The sequence below is a fragment of the Scomber japonicus genome, chromosome 21 (genome assembly GCF_027409825.1).
Source record: "Scomber japonicus isolate fScoJap1 chromosome 21, fScoJap1.pri, whole genome shotgun sequence".
In the NCBI taxonomy this organism is placed as follows: domain Eukaryota; kingdom Metazoa; phylum Chordata; class Actinopteri; order Scombriformes; family Scombridae; genus Scomber; species Scomber japonicus.
The window spans coordinates 20,472,074-20,486,125 of record NC_070598.1 but is presented as its reverse complement, the minus strand read 5'-3'; the positions used below and the strand labels follow the sequence as shown (position 1 = coordinate 20,486,125).

At 43.1% G+C, this 14,052-nt stretch overlaps 1 protein-coding gene across 2 annotated transcripts in view; it reads right to left on the bottom strand.

The window, feature by feature from the left end:
* Window positions 1-244: 244 nt before the first annotated feature.
* The window catches only part of LOC128382231 (partitioning defective 3 homolog), a 349,665-nt gene continuing 335,857 nt past the window's right edge, over window positions 245-14,052 (bottom strand). For both annotated transcript variants that reach the window (XM_053342215.1, XM_053342216.1), the window contains exons 23-24: window positions 8,101-8,228; window positions 245-2,379 (exon numbers count right to left, since the gene is read on the bottom strand). In XM_053342215.1, the coding sequence (XP_053198190.1) occupies window positions 1,947-2,379; window positions 8,101-8,228 (561 nt within the window). In that variant the 3' untranslated portion in view covers window positions 245-1,946. The remainder of the gene's footprint in view (window positions 2,380-8,100; window positions 8,229-14,052) is intronic.

Here is a 14,052-nt window from a genome sequence, read left to right as displayed (position 1 = left end):
AGCCTCTTTTTTTCTTCTTACGTATAAAACCTTTCATAGACTCTCATTCATAATATTCCTCTAGATCCTACACCTAACCTACAGCCTAAGTCTAATAATAACCATGATCTTAATTCCAGTTTTAATCTTAAACCCAGGACTTTATATGGCTCAATAATAAATTCCCTGGATGCTGAGATGGAAGAAAACATCATTCATTGGTAAAGACCTAACAGTGGAAGATTAAATGTGGGTCATTTCATGTTGTTAATGTGTTAGTTCCTCCTCTCCTTTAACAAATTTGAACCTTAAAGGAATAGTTTGACATTTCTATTGTTCTATTGTGTTCTTTGTGCTAAGCTAAGCTAACTGTTGCCTTACATTCACTAGACGGATAAGCACAGCATCTCAGTCATAAAGCGAGTGTGCATCATGTTTCATTAACACTTTGACTCAAATGAACTCATTTAACCCTAAAATCTAAACTACTCCTCCACTTGCCCTTTAAATAAAGCCTTCCGTTGCAAAAAAAAAGCCCCTCACTCTCATTTCAAACTCTCTTTCTCATGAGGATGGAAGTAGAACACACACACACACACGCCCACATACACACTTTTAAAAAATGCACCACTAATTATTGATTGAACAGCTCCAGAGTGGTTTTCTATCAATGGACATAATCATCAGAGGAAAACAAAATCAGCTCTATTGTATGGGAGCCATGGATAGACAGTCCCACACAGAGCAGAGCTGATACCCTTCCCCATGTAACCACCCTGATGAAATATTCAGCAAAGGAGCAGCTCAGGCACCTAGGGGCCAGCGGGCTTCGCTTACAGCCAAATCACTGTAGGCGAGGCCGGGGCCGGGGGGCCGGGGGCCAGAGCCTCGCCGGCAAGGTCGCTGTTTCTTCCTCCTCCTCTATGCCACACATGACAACAAACATACACACACAACAAAAGAATCCATTCATTTTTAATGAGGTACAATAATTAATAACCCAGACCTGACCCCGTTTATACTGCTGGATTCCCCTGATGGGCGGGACAGGGCAGGAACAAAGGAGATCTAAAGCTGTTTTGCTCCATAGTGTGCTGTATGCTGTATGGTGAGGGTGACAATGTGAAGAGAGAGAGAGAGAGAGAAAAAATGCAGATAAAGCAGCCAGCAGAGGGGAAGAGAGAATTTAGGATTATCATATTGAATACAAGAGAGGGTTTGGGAAGGATGATGCACACTCTGAGGATCTGGAACTGAAAGGGATGCTTCTCTGAACTGAAAGAAAGGAGGGGTTGGAGGGGTGAGGGGGGGTGAGCGGTCAGGCCCAAAAACCCCCGAGCTCTGACTCCACAGTTCACACAAGCTGCTTAAACTCCACACTCTCCTGCATGCTCTCACACATACACATACACACACACACACACACACACACACTCTCTCATATGAACACATAGTGCTTGACAAAGTCCCAACGAATAGCAAAATTGTCCCAAAACAAACATGCGTGGGTCGTGTCTTGTGCTCAAGGCTCATGATGTTTAGGTCAGACTCTGGCAGATGTGTCGATGATGCAGCACTGGCCTGAAAATGTTTGGCCTTCTGCTGTGATGTCTGCTGTGTGGAATGTATCAGACGGAGGGGTCAGAGCTGCACATCAGGAGCAAAAAAACTAAAAAAGGGGGTTGCTGCTTATAATATGAGAACAATCAATAGAATTGAAGGCACTTATACACATAGATGCTAAATAATAAACATCTCAAACCTTTCCTTTTTGATAAAGCTAAAAACAAATGGATCATGATTCATATCGTTAAAAATCTTTTTTTCTTTTTAAATATTAACATTTTATATCAACAAATCCCATAAAAATCTTTGTATCTCAGCATTTTCTTAAAAAACAGACTTTCTTTATGTATTTCCCTGTTAATCTCTCACAGAAATCCTCTCTCCGGCTCCTCGTCACTCTCTCAGGAGTAAAACAGCCTTCCTTTCTCTGAACCGTGAAGCCGGCTCAGCTTGGCGAGCTGGGAAGGAGACGGGGGTACGTCCTGTCTGTAGGGGCCCTTGGATTGAGGTGGGGGCTGAACCGGGGCGGAGCTGGGAGCCTGAGTGTGGTCGTAAGTGGAGGTGGAGGTGCTGCTGCTGCTTGGGGTTTCGATTGTAGGGAGCGGTCTTCCCTTGTTGGCCTCCTGCTCTCTGCGCCTCTGCTCCTGCCTGAGCAGCTCCTGAGTCTCTAAGAGGACGCGGGCGTTAAAACTGGACGTTCCCAAGTAGCCGTTTCTTGATCCTTGGCTTCCGGAATGGCGAGGGTTTTCCTTAGGAGCCTGGAAGCTCTCTCCTGGCAGGTACACCTTGTCCCATGAGTCTTCTGAAGCCGTGCTGGGGTTCTTGCGAGGTTGCCTAAACACACAGAGACAGGCAAAGAGGTCAATCGTGCTCCAGTCACCTTAAGAAAAAAAAAAGGAGCCTAATCTAAAGAGAGAAAGAGAGAATAGCAGTTAACTCGGCTCAGAAAAGATTGCTTTCTTCTGCGGCGGCCCTTGGGTCAGCACTATTGAAGGTGGATTCAAAAGAAACTGCACTTCAGCAGAGAGCGTGGCCATTTTCACATTTTGTCAGATGAAAAAGGGGACGTGGTGGTAGTAATGGTGGCGGCGTTGTGGAGCTAAAATACTGAAAGCGACGAGAGTGGAAAGGAAAGAAGGGACGTGTCATAGCCTGCTGCATGATTACACTGAATCCTGAGATATAAAGAGTGAGACATGAAAGAGACAGGAAACAAATGGAGGAAGCCTGAACACAGCCCACAGCACTATTAGTTCCACATTGTAAACAAACACAAATGTTAAAACCTCCTTGAGAAAAATAGCTGCTTTCATCCATTTAACTCCTTTTTTTTAGGTGGGGGGGGGGGTTGCAGACGGGTGCACTTACAGCACAGACGAGGTAATGGCAGGCCTCACGGCGTTAACCGCCTTCTACTTGTCCTCGATCCTCCTTGCCAGCCCCCCCCAGACACTGACAGGATGGCCTATACAGACACACATTACCCCTCATACAACAAAAACAAAACAAAACACACACACACACACACACACACACTCCCCTTTCCAGAAATTGGCCCTGGAAAAGCCGTCATCGGGAACTGCCAGGTCTTTTGGCTAAAGTGTTAAGTCTGCTCCTCCATTATTAGGATCCATTAAGGCCGACGTGTGATGGAAGACTTGTGACAGTGTCTTTTACATCAGGGGTGCTAAGAGAATTCCCATTCACACCTCACTGACCCGCTGTGTGCTTTAAAAGGCTTTTGGAGTTCACAGCGCACAAGGCTGCTGCAGAGGGAAACAGGAGCATGCTTTTAGGCCCCAGTGCCTGCGTTTCTTATCTGGCCGGCTCTCGTTCCAGAGAGGCTGAGAGGAACAAAAGACAGAATAGGGCTACTTACTGCTCAAAGCGCTCGTGTTTCTGACAAACTGTTGTTTTTTTTTGTGTTTTTAAACTAGGAACTTAATATAAGGTAAATGGATCTGATTTTTTGATTCTGTTGGTGCTGAAATGTTACATGACGGAGGGAAAATGACTTGTCAGAAGTAACAAAGCCCTTCAAGGCTGCAGCGGTTATAAAGTTGACACATGGGGACCGCAAGAATTGTGACTGGCTGCTTGTGTTTCTTAAAGTCTCTCAGGCAGAGGAGATTGTTGATGGTGAAGAAAATGTAGAGGAAGTTAAAGACAGACTCTAACTCAGTCGTCTGCACTGTGAACCTTCTGCTCACTGCGATCACTGCTGTGTATGAATGAATAAACATAAACATGGTGATTGCACAGCAGGAGTCTCCTTGTCACAACTGTGGATCTAGACCCATATGCCATCCTATCTGATGAAATATTGAGGATTTCTAAATATTTTCTGAGCGTTTCTATTTTAATGGGTGCAGCTTCTCCAGCTATTACAGTAAAAGTGGCGTGGCCCTCAGAAACTCACAGACCACTGTGCATAGCCAAACTTCTTATGATCAAATCCGTGCATTTGGACATGCTGAGAGACTCGACTGTCAGTGAGATACACACAGCGAAAAAAGTTTATGGTTTAAGTTAAACTTAAAAAAACTTTTTTATTTTTTCTCAAACTGAGCCCTTTATTTATGAAGCACAATCAACGTTTCTATAATGCACTTTATTTTGAAATGCCATCTTTATTTGATATGAGTTCAGTTCAGTGTGAATACTAATAAATGAATTGTACTGTATTTATTTGACAGTCTACAATCTAGCCACTAGACACAGATGCTACTGAAAAATAACAAATTGGACCTTAGTGAATTTTAATTGAATAGCCCTGATGTGGCAGGTGGATCCAATGCAAAGAGCAAAGCAGAAAACCACACACACACACACACACACACACACACACACACACACACACACACACACACACAAACCACATCCTTTACACTGGATGTGGTGGCAAAACCCCCAAAAAAGAGCTGAAACACAAAGATGACAACTGATGCAGGCAGTACAGACAGAAAGCTGAACTTAATTACAAATGGGACACAGGTGAGTGAAATAATACACAGGTGAGACACATGGGGTAATAAACCAAAGTGGGGAAACTATAGGAAGTAAAGATAACCCTAACCCTAACCCACACAAGAAGAAAGTATTTCAAAATAAAACCAACCATCCAAACTCAAACAAAGGAGGCTCCTAGCAGTATGTGACTCTCCTATTCAATAACACGGATATAATTCTGGTCTATAAGTCCACGCAAGACCTACTGTTGCCCTTTATCACACAGTGTATGAAAACACTTAACAAGGTTATTATAGAGAATATAATAAAAGATTGACATGTTTTGATCATACGTGCCTGGCGTTGCTGTGGTGATATTAACAGGTATAATCAAATGTGAGGGTCGTACAGTAATTGCATGGTAATATAATATTAGAGCATTTTCATTGTATTACTACTACAGTACTTGCCATTTTATTCACACTCTAACATGTTTAATATATTTTTTCTATCACTATCTTTGTGTATAATTTTTTCCAAGTAATTCTAATGCGACTCCCACCATTCCAGCTCTGCTAATTGAAGCCCTTGTGGTCAAGACTATCTAAGGGGAGGGGGAAGCGCTGAAGAGGCACATGGCGCCGAAATGTGAGTACGTGTAAGCTTTTTCCTTTACATGTATGCACGCGCGGACATGTGTGAACTCATGTCTATGTGCTGTACTCGCACACCACAAGCACATTATCTTGTGCGTGTGCGTGCCGTGTTAGCTCGTGTGTAAATACGAGTAGTAATTGGCGTCGGGAGCAGATGTAGGGACAGACTGCAGAGAGAACCCCCACCACATGCTCCGTATCTGGGTTTTGCTGTCTGGGCGAACCGCCACGCATTTACACCACCGGCTTGGCTTACGGAGCAGCCAGGACCGCTCGCGAGGGAGCCGGCTTGTTTAGGAAAACTGGGATGCCTGTTGCATGAGGCGGGCCCATCCTCAACTCCACAATCACCTTTTTTAGTTTTCTAAAGCAGATAGGGGGAGAGTTTGGGTGGGGGGGGTGAGAAGAGAGAGCAAAGATGGCATTGTTCCACAGGAATGTATTTTGTGATTGATGCGCCAGGGGAACTAGTTCTCTTATCACCTCTTACTCCTGCGCCAGAATATGTCACAAAGTAGATTAGTTACATTTACGGAGGGAGGGGATGGGAAAAATACATCATGCCAAAAAAGAGTGGGGTAAATTTAGAATGACAGAACATAACAAACAAAGCCAGGAAGTTGGCTCGCGGAGGAAAAATTTGTGGCCGCTGTGTGTTTCTTTAAAACAGCTGGGAAGAATCAGAGTTTATGAGAAGGAAGAGAAAGCTCACACACACACACACACACACACACACACACACACACACACACACACACACACACACACACACACACACACACACACACATGATTGGAGGAAAAAAAACCAAAATGCAAGCAATGGGCAGAGGAACAATCATTGCTATATTGTACAAATAAATTGTCTACAAACTTGGAATAATGTTTTCTTTATGGTGTGGAACTCTGTTGTTTAGGCTGAGGAATGTGAGAGCTGCATGAGTAGAGGGGCGAGCTACTGGTGCTTCACTCAGGCCGCTGTTAAGAACCTTATCTGGACCGCATTCATGTGTGTGTGTCTCTTTCGGGCTAATCAGCGGTCTGTCTTTCCTGCTAACACACTCGCCCCCCCCCCCCCCGCCCGCCCCTCCCTCACCCTCCACTGCCTGTCACTGCTAATCCCGCTCCGAAAAACAAGCCTTCATTAGTGCTCCACCAATCCTCACATCCCAGACAGTGAGCTTAGCCTGGCCGTCATCAGATAACCAGCTACCATGGCTTCTTCTGGAAGCTCTTTGAGAAGGTTTTTTTTTTTATTTTTATTGAGGGGGAATGTCCCCTTTTTTTGCTGAACGGATGGCTGCTCAGGGCTTCCTGTTTTTTTGGAAGAGAAGAAAAAGGATGAAGGGCTTCCAAAAGAGAGGTGGTTGGAGTTAGAGGGAATTGTGGTTATTAATCTGGGGGATGTAAGACTTTAGCTCTTTAATGAGGAGCCGTGGCGAGACACAAGCTCTAAAATAGACTTAGCCGGGGTCAAACGTCAAGCCTGAGCTCATGCGACTGTTTGCAAAAAAGACGCTATGAGATTATGAGTGGAATGCATATCTAAGGCCGTTCCCGCCTCTGCCTTTTCTTTTTTTTTTGGGGCCTCGCAGACCAACTTTTCCCAAGAGAAGCAACTCCACTGAAGCTCGGAGGCAACTGTCACATCACATGAGATGCCGACAGATAACACCTATGAAAGGGAATCCATAGATCGGCCCTGGCTTATACAGACCGCATTGATTATGCGTCCACGTGTACCACAAATCCATAGCGAGAGACAGGAACATGTTTTAATCGACCCGACTGTGACTGTTCGGAGACGGAGGAGGAAAAAAAAGGAGGAGGATGGCTATGAAGAAATGATTGCTGTTTGTGCAGAGAGAAAGAGAGAGGCCGAAATCGCAAGAGAGCAAGAGTTACACCGGCCAAGAAAACGAACGAGACCACACACACACACACACACATACACACACACATGTACTTACACACATTAAGTGCTCTGTCGCTGTTTAAATTGGCAAAGAAGCTAAACTTAAATAAATCAAGACTTCACTCCAACTTCCCCTCCCAACATTTGAGAACATAATGTACATTTAATAAGATGAAAAACTCACACCGGATTGTTTTCAGAGTGGAAATACTTAACAGGGGGGGGGAATAACGTTTATTGTTACTCATTTTCAATCCGTGTGTCAGTCAAATTGTAGAAATAGAGCGTTTTCTCTTTCAGGTTGTAAAAGCTTCAAAAGTGGCAATTTTTCCACCAGCAATTTGCATTGACGACAGTGAGATTAGAGCGCTTCAGAGGGATTGGTAAAGATACTTCACGGAGAGATGGCAGGAAATGCAAATACTGATACTAAACTCTTCTCACCCCCCCCGAGGCCTCGAGATGTAAGATATGGTAAGCTTTATTGGCGTCTCTTTGACAAATATGCAAAAAGATCGAAACAGGAGGAAGGAGAAGATGAAGAGGTTGTAGCTCTGAACTCGAGCCGAGAGATCGGCAAAAAAGAGAGAGAGAGAGGATTCCTTTTAAAAACACGATATGAGAGCTTTTGGAGAGCGGGAGTGATGTCTGTGGCAAAGTCACCACTTCTTCGGGGTCAATATTGACTTAATGAAGTTGAATATCAGTCAAATAATTCTAAGCGATCACATTAAATGATTTCATTCAAAGAGTTTTTTTTGCTAAGAATCATTTAAATGTCTGGAGATGAGTTAAAAGTGTCTTTGTGGTGATTGACTTTGAGGGGAAGCCAGAAGAGATACGCTGAAGAAAAAGGAGCAAAGGCACAAATATGAGGAGAGGAAATTGATGGAAATCGGAAAAAAAAGAAAGTCAAATGAAGAGGTTGAGAAAGGGCAAGGAGAACGTGATAAGTCACAGAGAGGCGCGGGGCACAAACAGACGAGGCAGACAGACGGAATACAAAAAAAGGATAGGAAGTGGAGGAGTGTCTCACCGTGGAAGGGAGCTGTACTGTCTCTGTGCTTGTTGGAAACCATCTCTGTCGTCTTGCTGCTGTTTCTGGACTTGAGTCTCCACCGTTACCGAATGGCGTCCGCTCGCTGTCTCCGTCCCATTGTTGGCCTGTAACGTTCACCAAATGACACCAGTCAATACACACAGCACAGAAATAGTGGATGTTTTCTGTCTTTGGACATAGAATTTACCTGCCAACCAAAGCGGAGAAAATGTACACACTCATATACGCACACGTACACACACTCAGATGATGGATTATAATTCCCTCAGCACAGCAGGTTGGATGACAGTGTGATGCCTCCTGTGTGTTGGGCTGTCCTCGGGGAACAGGTAGTTAGTGGGTGTGATTCCATGATTGCAATGCAAATGAAAACGCACCTGTGCCAGTGGGCAGAAAGTCCCCTGATGATTGTTCATGCTTTTGATTCTTTTTCTTTATACAGCCAAAAAGTATGTAAGATGGCTTGGATAACTATGCTGATGATGCAACAAATAGGTTTATAACCACTTTTACTAGACAATATATTGTTTCAGAAATAATGGCGATAAACGATATTATCGTCATGTGAGGATCATTTTATACCACTGATATAATAATATAATAGCATAATAATGCAATAATATATTCTAAGAAAACGGTACATGTGAAGTATGGCAGTATTGAGGTAAATAAATGATCAAGGTCATGGCCATGTATCATATGATAAGTCCCTATATAGACATGATGATGTTGATAATTAGGTTTTTGTATGATAAGTCGATAACGTAATTATTGTGACAGACAAATACATTATAATAATTTAATATAGCTGAAAAAACACAGTGCAGTTTTAGATCATGTGGTTATGACTTGTGATTTGCTCTTATTTGATTTACAGTATATTTCAAAGACTTTGGCCTGAAGCAGGATTTTGAATGTATTTCTCATTACAATCAAACTGTGTATTAGCCACTTTCTGTTAATGACTTTATGCTGATGGAGCTGTATTTGTCTGTTCAGCTGTATCATAGCACACGCTAACAACTCTATTTTCCTTCTTTTTTTTTCTATAAACACACTGCTCCAGTTTGTGTGTATGAGAATGTTGTTGTGTGTTAAAAATAGCAAATATATCTGCAATTTCCTAATGTGTTGTATATCTGCCAACAAAGTAAGTACCACCAGTGTGTTGAAGACATAAGATATAGATCAGTGTTGTGTATGCTTCATTTCACAGATTTGCACGTGACTTGAAGACACAGCGGGAACCTGCGCCAGTGTTTATGTGTGTGTGTGTGTGTTGTCTGATCATCAGAGGGGTTGACATGGAGATATCATCTCCCTCAACACCAGGCCCACTGCTAACGAGCTGGCTGATGAAAGAACATGACAAGCTAATTAAACGGAGACGAGTTGAGGTGTTGCGAGCGCGGCTTGACCAAGTGTCACTTTTCATAAGGCTCGGATGGTGATTTTGTTAAGCAGGTGGGCTTGTGGTTAGACATTTTTAAGATGGAAATTATTTGTACTGGTTTACCAGCTAACCGAATTAAAAACAAACTTTACAAAAATCTTTAAATAATCAGTGTTTGACAGTTTAGAGAGATTTTCTAGATGTTGGTGTTCATAGAGGCAGTTGGTGGTGAAAGGAAGGGTGGGGATAGTGAGTGACAGGATGGATTGATGGGGGGTAAAGGTGCGTCGGTGGATGGAAAGGCTGTCAGCAAAAACATCAAGTTGGAACCATCTTGTGTTCTTGAAATGGCTGCTTTCCTCCTCACTTGGACAGCTGCAATAACAGTACAATTATGTTTCACTCAGCGTCAATACCATGTCCTTTCTCAAGCTCTCCAAGTCCTAAAAACATAACAGTTTTCCACGTGGGTGAACTGAATTGGACTCATATGTTTCAGGTTTCGCTGCAACAACACATTTCCCCCTCTTTCCCCCCCTACCCCAACTCAGAGTTAGACAGTGTAGAGCATATAAACGAGTATCAGATGAACTGTACGGAAAGAAGAGAAATTATTTGACTGCGGTGGTGAGAAAATAATTAGTCACGCACACTGACGACTTTTTAATGCGATCTGAAAGGAAGCGGCGAGGAATCCGGAGGCGCTCGACGCTTCGGTTTTAAAAAAACTGAAGGGTTTTTAAGGTGGATGACGCCATGCCAACAGAAATGCATGAGAAATAGCCAGGAGAGAAAATCAGTCAGTGTAATGGCATTAGGCAGGAGAGGAGAATCAGATTATTCCATGTTAGGCCTGGAAAACAATGCCATATAAAACATGACATTTGTTGAAATCGAATCAAAGAGACGTCCGTGTTCGTTTTTATCCAATAATGTGAAAAATGATGTCGATACGGCACGCTTTTATCTCTCCCTCGCTTCCTTGGTGGTGTTAGACAAAGTGTCAGACAAAGCATGGAGGAGGAGGAGGAGAAAAAAAATGACTTCTCCACCTGTTTAAACATGAGTGCGTTCACAGACAGTGAGTTGGGAAGAGGGAGATGGAAAGGGGGGAGAGAGGGGGTAATTATGAAAATTATTTGCAGCCATCAAAAAAAAATCTGGAACTAGGAAAGCAGCTGGAAAGGGAACTCTTGCAAAAAGTTCAAAACACAAGCAAGACAAGCTGAGGTGTAATATTTCTGGGTTCAGAGCTGGTCACCGACCTTTTTGGATATTTCAAAGCATGTTGCTGTGATGGGTCAGTAATAACATGTGGCTTCAGCGCCCACGCATCTCATGATGCTATGTTCATAGACCACATAGGGGAACAGTTTGTAGAGAGGGAGAAGCTTGTACACAAACAGACATATGGAAATCATTTGAGCTGCTAATGGGCAGACAGAATGAGAAGAAAGTGAGAGAATGGTAGTGAAACACCACTTCCTGACAAAAAAAAAAAAGCCGAGTTGGTCTATGCGCCGACCCAATTCCGCCAATTTATTATAAACAAGCCCGGTTCATTTGTGGTCGCCGGGGTGCGTAGCTCCAGGCGGAGAATCCATCTGAAAGCAGGCAGTGTGGTCTGCTGTTTTCCTCCGGTGCCTGGCCCTGGAAATCATGGTGGATGGGAGGGCCGGTTGGTTATCTCAGTATTGCTTAAGGACTCCACGGCACGCACGCAAAGCAGAAACCAAGTCTTGGCATTTTTTTCTGCAGTGCGGATATCCGTGTGGGGTAATAGTGCTGAGAAATATTATCACGCCTACATAAGAGAAGTGTAATCGTTTTGTTCTCTCCACCAACCCCCACCTCCCCCTGTTCTCTATCTTATCTATGTACAGATATGGTTTCTAAGTGAATTCAGCTCAGTAAAAACGCAGGATGTGTAGACACGAGAACATCTGTGCACAGTCGTGAGTGCTGATGTGTGTTTTATCTGTGATTTTGGCTGCAAGGCTGAACAGAGCAACAACATTGTGCTCGCTATGAACAAAAATCCATCTCGCACCCACAACTCAGAGTGTTTGAGGTTTAAGTTAGTGTTTGTGTGGTAATTGTGTGGTGTTCGTTCAAATATGTAGTGAAGTCTTAATCATGCAAGCGATAAACATACTTGCCACTTGCACAACAGTGAAGAGCATGATCCTGTCTGTCTTTGAATGATTTTAGAAAGAGTTCTACTAGCTTTTATCTCATCCTGGCTTGACTACTGCAATGTTTTTTATATTGGTGTTAGCCAGGCCTCGCTTTCAGGCAAGTGAGAGCACATCTCCCCCCATGCTGGCCTCCCTTCACTGGCTCCCTATATGTGTTAGGATTGATTTTAAAATTTGACTCTTTGCCTACAAATGGGCTCCAACTTATCTCTCTGATCTTTACAACCACATGTACATCAAGGACACTCAGGTCTGCTGATCAGTTGCTTCTAGTTGTGCCAGGATCAAAGTTGAAGCACAGAGCGGGGGAGACTGGGCCTTTTCAGTTGGAGCCCCCAAACTCTGAATTGAGTTACCTCTGCTGTCCCACTCACTGCCTGTTTTTTTATTATTTGTTTTTTAACTCAGTATAAGACTTGTCTTAGTTTTTTGTTTACTACACTCATTTCTGTATTTTTTGCTGTGTTGCTTTTATATTTTTGATTGTTCAGCACTTTGGTCAAACTGCTGCTGTTTTAAGTATGCTTTATACATTCATTTGTCTTGACATGACCCATGCAGCCATGACAACTAGCACTAACACAGTTGAGAGGAAGCTTGAAGAAGATTATAATCTACATAACTGATGTAATAGTAGCAAGAGGACTCCAGTATACACGAGTACAAAAGTCTGAGATGCATCAGAAAGAGAAACCTCTCAGCTCTCTGAGTTGTATAGATAGAGTGGTGAAAGGATTTCCCTGCTGCTTTCTATGTTCTCTTCTTTGAGGTTGCATTCGGTTTTAAAATTGCAAAATATTTGCTATGTCACAGTATTTCTGAGAATGTATATGCAAATTTCAAAGGGGATTCATTATAATCCTTACTAATCATCCTATAATTGAAATGTTCATCTCAGTGCTGCTCCAGAAGTGAATGTACAGCTCTGCTTGGTAGCAGCCGGGGGGCTTCTTCTTCACTGTCATGGCACAGAGCTGTGTTGTCTTTAACTCTGACCCTTAGCTCCTTGGAAGTCAAGTGACTGCAGCTAAAAGAGGCTTATTCTTCACATGATCACATAGGAAAGAGTTAGCTGTACGTAATTTTAGTACTCCCCTAAATGAGAGCAGCACATTGAGAGTAGCCCGAGTTTGCATAAACATAACAAATGGTTACAGACACACGTGTCCTGGTAGCGGCAGATAGCATGATAATAAAATCAAAAGAATTCACATAAATGTGGGCTTTACAAGCTGCTGTTGGTGCGTTTGATCCAGAGTACCAGCATGGCGCTCACACTCCTCTGTGTGGTCATGCTCATTGGAGCTCCAGCCCAACAGCACAAATTGATTTTATTGCCGCAGACAGAGAGTGAGAGAGAGAGAAAGAGAGAGAAAAAGGCAACTCTTTGGAAAATACATAGCGCTTTATGATGAACATCTGGAAATCCCCTCTAACAGAGCAGCAGGGAGGGAGGGAGAGAAAACATGCCAGCTCTAATTGTAAGTGTTGGCTTGGGGGCTACGTGATAGACAGGGCTTCTCATGTCCTGGTCATTATTCCATTAAGGAGGAGCCGGGGTTCGAGGACTGACCTCAGCGTTGTCATTACGGGCGCTCGCAGCAGACATACCTGAACTCAGTCTCAAATACCCCCAGAGACGAACCAGGGTCAGACCCACAGAGAGGGAGCCTCACACCTCCTGCTGCCCCATGTGCTCTTTCTCTACCTGTTCCTCATTATGACCATCATTTTCTGTGACATTTCTACCCTAAAAGTGAAACACCTCTAAAGAGGGAATGAGTAGAAGAAGATGCAGTGCTGGTCATACAGATGGACGGTTGGTTTGACCTGTGATCATAGAAGGTGACCACAGACACAATGAATACATACAGTGTAACGATATGAACTCTAGGTCCATTTAGTAGCTGCTCTGGAGCATCATGTCATATATTTGGAAATTTGAACATCAACATTTCCATTACAACTGGGTTGGCTGCATCATGGAATATGATTGGAGATCCAGAAAAGATACAGAATGAGGTAAGACTGTTTTTTTCATCTTCTGTTTGCAAGGACAGGAATTAACTTTGAAACTCAACTTTTAAGCCAACATGGAGAAGAAGTCGCAGAAGACTCCCGGAAGACTGCAGGTCTGTTCCAACTTGCGGTTCTTTTAAATCACGGCTGAAGATTTTTCTGTGTGCGACTGCTTTTTTATTAAATCATAATTTTAGAGTTAATATCTCATACTGCACTGTAGATTTTTATTCTCCTGTTTTTATCTCTCATTTTATTTTAGTTTAATTTTATTTCCAATTAACACTATTTAAATGTCTCTTTTTATCACGCCATGTG